This window comes from Helianthus annuus, chromosome 15 (genome assembly GCF_002127325.2).
Source record: "Helianthus annuus cultivar XRQ/B chromosome 15, HanXRQr2.0-SUNRISE, whole genome shotgun sequence".
Taxonomy (NCBI): Eukaryota; Viridiplantae; Streptophyta; class Magnoliopsida; order Asterales; family Asteraceae; genus Helianthus; species Helianthus annuus.
In genome coordinates this window covers 3716076-3723691 of record NC_035447.2, presented here as the reverse complement: position 1 = coordinate 3723691, position 7616 = coordinate 3716076, and the positions used below count along the sequence as shown (strand labels likewise).

At 35.4% G+C, this 7616-nt stretch overlaps 1 protein-coding gene across 1 annotated transcript; it reads left to right on the top strand.

Annotated features, from left to right (window-relative positions):
* Positions 1–889: 889 nt before the first annotated feature.
* On the top strand, positions 890–1689 carry LOC110910142 (RING-H2 finger protein ATL2). The gene is made up of 2 exons (XM_022154857.1): positions 890–941; positions 1018–1689. Exon 2 carries the CDS (start codon positions 1026–1028, stop codon positions 1644–1646), a length of 621 nt encoding a protein of 206 aa, XP_022010549.1. The 5' UTR covers positions 890–941; positions 1018–1025; the 3' UTR covers positions 1647–1689.
* Positions 1690–7616: the final 5927 nt, after the last annotated feature.

Below are 7616 nucleotides of genomic sequence, written 5' to 3'. Positions count from 1 at the left end.
GACCCTTAGTGACCACGATCTCATGCTTAAGAACCACCAAGCATCTTTCCAAGACCTTCAAAGGGTCGTAGGAGATATGTCTAAAAAACTAGAGGAGAGATTACCCGGCCAGTTTGCAGGTAATACCCAACCGAACCCTAAAGCTCATGCTAAAGCCATTACCACTCGTAGTGGCAAAACCGTAGGGAACCCGAGCGTAGAGGAGAGAGTAGTCGATGATGATGGAGATATTATAGATGAAGTGATTGAGATGGAGGCTCCCGGCAAAGTGCAAAAGAGGCAAAGCCCAGCAAGTACCGCACAACCCGGTGAGTCTCAAGTGGTGAAGAAAGTTGAGAAAACCCCTATAGACGTTAGACCTTCACCCCTAGTACACCATTCGCGTGTCCCGTTTCCCCCACATATTAGGAACCAGAAATACTCAAGGGAATATGGGCAATTCTTAGACATCTTCAAGCAATTGAAGATTAACCTTCCTTTCATTGAGGCACTTCAATCGATGCCCAAATATGCGAAATTTCTTAAGGACCTTCTTAGGAACAAGGAAAAGTTAGGGGAGTTGTCCAATGTCCTGTTGAATGGGGGATGTTCCGCTGTTGTGTTAAATAAGCTTACCGATCCCGGTATTTTACATGCGACCGGGATACACTTTATTGACCCGCCTTTTTGGAACAACGACTTTCTTTGGTGGTTTTTTATTTTATTTTATTTTTTTAAACCTCTCCAAGCTCATTATTTCAACCGCCCATGAACACGTACTAGTGAAAAACCACTTAAAACATGTATTTATAATGCTGGAAGTTGAATCACCTCTTATGCATGAGATTGACGATAAACATGCAAAGCATTTAATATATATTTTTTTTTTAATTTCGTATTTGAATTATTTCACATTCTTTAACTTGGTTTCCAAGTTATGTATGTAAACTTATAAATAGATGGTATGTATGAACTTTGAGTTTTTCATTCATCCAAACAATTCCGATTCATTAATCATCTCCAATATATTGCCTGCAGATAACTCCATGTCCGCAGACTCTCCGGTCATGGCCCCATGGCGGCCCTACAGTGAACATCACGGCGGCATACATGACGCTGTCTTGGTTAAAATCTTGCTTGCCATATATATCAGCCTTTTCGTCTTCATGTTCTTGGGGAGCTTCTTCACCCGGAATCCTTATTTCTGCAACAACCACCGCAGTTCTTCAAGTGGGCTCAACGCTTCCATATTGAAGTCACTCCCCCCTGTATTTGTTTACTCCAAAACCAAAACCAAAACCGAAACCAAAGTTGTGGAAGATTGCGTTGTCTGTTTGTTAGAGTTTGAAGAGAGTGACAAGTTTCTGGTTTTACCCAATTGTAAACATTGTTTTCATAGTGGCTGTATTCACATGTGGTTTTCTAATCATTCAACTTGCCTGCTTTGCCGCTCACCTGTTGTTATTGATCAAGTAACAACGCCTCATCCTACTACTGTTTCATCTATCCAAACAACAACATCGTCGCCGAAACCAGCTGTAGTTGATGTTAGAATAGACATTGTGCCTGTTGTTAACGAGACCGAGCCAGAGAGTCAGATCACGAGTCAAGTTGAAGAAGAAGAAGAAGAAGAAATTAGTATTAACATGAGTCAGTCTCTTGTTTGATTAATTTCGTGCAATTACAAATACATACCAATAGTCTAGTCTAGTCTTTTGGTTATATATATATAGGGTGGGGATCAAGAGTGAACAATGTTAATTTTGTGAACAAAAACGAACAGATCCTAGTCGTTGGATGAGGAGATCATGATCTTTGCATTTAAGGGTTTTTTTAATGAATAAAAAACAAAAAAAAATTGTTTTATAATAACTGCACATAGGCACAATGTAAATATATGTTCCCAAATTTCATTAAAACCCGCGATAATTATAATCATGAGTGTAGAAATTTGAATCCCATAAAAATAACCCTATCAGTTACCAATTATAGCTTCTAGCTTCAAGAAAACCACCTGTGTATCAAGAGTCTCTCTCTTCATAACCCAAAACCAAGTTCTGCATCTTCTTCGTTGTTTCTCTCACCAGCGATTCCTACAAACGAGATTCATCTAGCAGAATCATAATCAAGGTATCATTATATTGTGTATTATTCATGAAAAGGTTTCGTATAGTGCTTCTTTATACACACGAATCCTCTCGCTTCAAAATCTAGGGTTTAGATTGGTACGTGTAATCAGCCAATTGGTAGTGTATTTCTTCCGATTTGGTAATGTATTATTCTTATTCTTATTTGTTTTTTTGTTTTTCTGCCCTAATGTCGCTAAATCAGTTCACTATAAAGATACGGTTAGTTTGTTGTGTATAACGAACCGATTACATGTGTATTTGTTCAAACTTCACCATGTAACATTCTGATATTTTGTGTATTTCTGCCGATTTTAAAATGTTGGTCGAAAGATATGGGTACCCTGTTCATGTGTGTACATAGGTAAATGCGAAATCCGATCATTTAAAAGTTTGGGTTTAGTTGTTGTGTATGAAGATAGTAGAATATGTGTAGTAGGCCTGATTACATAGTGTTGCAACCTAATTTGTTTTGTAGTTGTGCCAGTATCCTAAAATCATGTAGGTTGTCCTTCTTTTGTGCTCAATCGATTTCGTTGTGTATAAAGAAATGTTTTGTAATGAGGTTTATAAGAAAATGGTGTAATATGTTAACTTAACAGTTGTAATAATACACATGTGTAACTGACAAACATACACATGTGTATTAAAGTTTCTTAATGAGCCTTTTTGAAAATGGTGTAACCTGTTAACTTAACAGTGGTAATAATACACATGTGTAATTGACAACATACACATGTGTATTAAAGTTTCTTAACGAGCCTTTTTAAAAATGGTGTAGCCTGTTAACTTAACAGCGGTAATAATACACATGTGTAATTGACAACATACACATGTGTATTAGACAAATTCATTGTTAATAATTGAATACAAAGTGAGTGTATAATATTTTAGTACGATACATAAGTGTATATAATTTAGTTAACCTTTTATTTTATCAGTACGTAGCATGGAAAAAACACATGAAAACAGCATCAAAGATGCTAATAAAGAGGATGAAAGGTCGTATTCAATACGTCATATACTAAAAAATATCGCTGTTTATTTAGACAAATACAAGCCTAATATTTGAATACTTTTTTATTATGTTCGTCTGTTTTCATGTTATTTGTTTGATACAGACCACTGGCTGGTCTGATGAAAGAAAAAAAGGAAGCAACCAATATCGGACCGGGATAAGAAGGAAGAACAGGAAGTGCAAAAAGAACGATGGGGTAAGTGCGCCAGTCAAACGTATAATTTTGGATGATATTTCAGGGCATACATAAAATGTAACGGTTGATTTGAAACACTCATGTGTACAGGAATGATATATTCAGCACAAGCTATGGAACCCATTTGATGCATTTTTCTGTATTTGATCTTCTCCCAAAAATATTTGTCTGAGTTCTTCGACAATAGACCGTTGGGCCTCAATGCTTAATCATGAGGAAGTGAAAAGACGGGAGTTTACGATGCCAAGGCTGTTTAGTCACACCGCCCTTTTTGTAAGAACATTTTTCATATAGATACTGGATTCTGTAAATGACTTAATAATATTATTTAGGGAAATTGGCCTGTAATAATCCCACCTAGACCTTATTGGCCATTAATAATCCCACCTCAGAATATTCCCCCCACCAGTCCCATCTTTCACCTATTTTTCCTACAATGGTCCCCCGTTAAAAAAACTTAACGGAGTTAAGCTTTTTTCCAAATTACAAACAGATTTTTTTGGGCTTTTGATCAGAACGATGATACAAGTCCATTGATGTAAAACTTACTTCGAAATGGTGCTCCAAGTGACTTGATTTTGGTTAATTGGAAATTTAAACACCGGAATTGAAGCGCCGTTTTCATCATTTGGAGCACCGTTTCGAGGCAAGTTTTACATCAGTGGACTCGTATCATCGTTCTAATCAAAAGCCCTAAAAAACTGTTTGTAATTTGGAAAAAAGCTTAACTCCGTTAAGTTTTTTTAAGGGGGGACCATTGTAGGAAAAAAAAAGGTGAAAGGTGGGACTGGTGGGGGGAATATTCTGAGGTGAGATTATTATTGGCAAATAAGGTCTAGGTGGGATTATTACAGGCCAATTTCCCTATTATTTATACTATTTATATTGGTTGTCTTTGTTCGAAATATCAGACTCATGAGATGCTGACTACATCGAGTTATGATGGCAACAAACGGTTAGAGATGTTTACTAGCGTTTTGATGGTTGTGTTGGAAGAAAGGGAGGAATTGATGGACCTGAAACATAATGGGAACCTTATTTTCCCAATTCCAGAATGATCGCATTTTTATTTGGTTTGCTTTGACTTGAAAAATCTGGCAATAACTGTCATAGATAATATGCATCCTTGTGAAAGTCAGGTTAAAGTCTTTGACGGTGCCGATTTTTTCTTGAAGTCAAAGCCGATGAAAGTGGTGGGTAATTGTTGTCATAGTATACACATGTGTGCCGCTTCTTTAATTCACAGACTTTTGTGTGTGTGCAGAAAGATGTAGTTGTAAAATACCTGAAGCGTGTTCGTCATCCACGATGCTATGAGATTGGAGCATGATCCTGTTCGTTTGGAGATTGGTTGGGCAACAATAGGAAACTGTGAAGACTGTGGCATATACGTGATGCGACACATGGAAACCTGGATGGGAATCTATGAAGATCGCTGGGACGTTGGGTTTCCAACTGAAATGCCTAAAGCCAAGATCAAAATTGCACAAACTTAGGAAGAAATTTGCTGTGAAGTTGATAACATCGGAGGCGAACATACATCGCAAATGTATTCTATAAGAAGCCTATCATTATGCTGGCATCAACAAGATTAAGTAGATTACAAGACCTGGCGACGACTTTTAGTTTCTCTAGTTTATTTTCCTTGTGTCTAAATAGTAGCTTTACTTTTGGGTTAGCTCGTGTAGGTTAACAGACTACTTAATACGCTTTGTTTCACTTGGTTTATGTTGAACTATCGTATTTAGGATAACGTTAACCATATCCAATGTTCCTTTTCTTTAATTATTACGGTCCTATTGATGTTCATTTTGTATGTTATAAAGTTACCAAAGATCTATGACATTCTGATTTATATGAACGTTGTTCTATACACATGTGGGAACGCAATTTCATATGTACCTCTAATATTACGAGACCCAAATACACAGCTGTTATTCTAAACACTATTACCTACAGGAAAATAGTAGATGCAAATGCACATGCCTAACTCGAAACATTGCCTCCTACGCGACTACTAGTTAATGTAACCTGTATGCCATATTGTGACCCAGTAGAGAACACGCCTATATTATCCATGAAACATCCATGGTTACACGCCTATATTATCCATGAAACATCCATGGTTACCTGATAACATTATAGACGGCTGAACCATATCTGTATATGTTGTAAGACAGACATATAGATACCTTTTTATTCCACATGGAATCTAATAGTGGATGAAAATGGGACTTCAATTAGACTCACGCATGCCACAACATATGTAAACTCAAAACCGGGATGTCGTAGAATATACACTGCTGACATCTCTATTAATTTGTACCTGTCATAAAAACAGTTTGACAAGAAAATTTTCCAATGTATCGACCGCTGCGATTACTAACAACACATACACATGTGCAGCTCTACCATTCTAAACTACTGGCCAGTCACCAGTTATACTCTTATAACCTACTGGACAACTTGCAAATGTAACATGTATCACATAACGGGAGTCAGTATAGGCCACGTGCAGATTGTCAATAAACAATCATGTAAAATGGACAAAACTTTACAAACCCATAGACTCCAGTTATATATGTTATACCGAAAACAAATAGCACCAAAGTAAAACCATGTAAACGAAATTAGGATAAAAACGATTTTGAGTTAACATCAACTGTGATTTAAAAAAACATAGAACAACTGAAAAGAGAACATGAAAAAAAAATGTTGTTAAGCTTTACGTAACCTATTCTTCACTACCAAAATCATCGGATACGTATTCTTCGGTTTCGGATTCTTCATATACACCGTCTTCTTCGTTGGTTGTCGAATCGTCCTTAACCGAGGTCACCCTTTTAAGCGGACAATTCCTCTTATCTTGACCCCTAAACCGTTTATTGCAAAAATTGCATTTCCGCCAAAAATTGCATTTCCGCCACGGTTTTTTACTCTTCTTAAACATTCGGATTCGTTTCTGTCCAAATTTATAAATCCTTAGTATAATATATTGCCAAAATTTATAAATCCTTAGTATAACAAAAAAGAATGATACAACTATGCTTATAGTATGAAGTTTCTTGCTCTGAATAACAATCTAAGAAAAATATGGAGGCGGTTTTGACAGCAAATGCATGTGTGTATTTGAGAAACAGTGAAACTGGAAACAAACTTAAATACACTGATGTTTAAAAATTATACCTTGATAACCCATTAAAGATACAAACACATGATCTTCCCCTGGTCGTTCAGGGCTACGAGGAATTAACGAATTGGTTGGCAGATCGTTCGTGTTTGTTTCAGACATAATTTATAAATCCTTATTAGAACACAATAAGAACGAAACGATTTGGCTAATGGAATGAATTTTCTTGATGACAAGAACAATCGGAAACAATTTGGAAGTGGTTTTTTTCCTGCTGATTTGGAATTGAATTCTTTAACTGAACCTGTTGGGTGGTTATTTTTTATCTAATAACTGATCGTAATTTTTAAAATCATAAATTATAACTAAACCTATATATGTTAAAAGACAATCCTACCCTTAAATTATATTTAATAAGATCTATGGCCAGGATTTGTTCGTTTTGTTCATAAAACAAGAAGGGTTCACAAATGAACCCAATCCTATATATATATATATATATATATATATATATATATATATATATATATATATATATATATATATATATATATATATATATATATATATATATATATATATATATATATATCTCGAATGCTTTCAGCTTTTGTATTATGATGTAAATAGCTAATGTACTTATAAGATATTGAATATTTTTATTAGGGTACGTTTAAAATGTTTTCCTAGCTTTTTTTAGTGATGAGATAACCATGAAGCAGCTTGCCATTAATTTAATTTATGATGTGGGTATTAATTATGCTAATTACATCACTAAATGTTATGATGGAAGAACAACTAAATATGGTTCAGTTCACTACTAGAAAACTCTCTCCTTTGTGACAGCCAAATTTGTAGTAAATTTGTAGAAAATTGGTCTTACCCACAGATTTGCTACAAAAAATTTCGTGCAAAATAAAATTGTCGAAAATCACGTTAGCTACAAAACTATGACAAAATTTCCCACAAATTTTTGACAAATATATATCGTCACAAATGTTGCCACAAAATACCTACAAACCGTTTTTTAATGTTTTTCCTATCTTCCACAATTATGTCATTACGAACCACAAATAATATTTTTTTAGCAATGTTTTTTGACCCGTTCATAAGACTCTTGGCAATGGTTAAATTAGGTGTCATATGGCACCCCAACGCCGGCCTGGC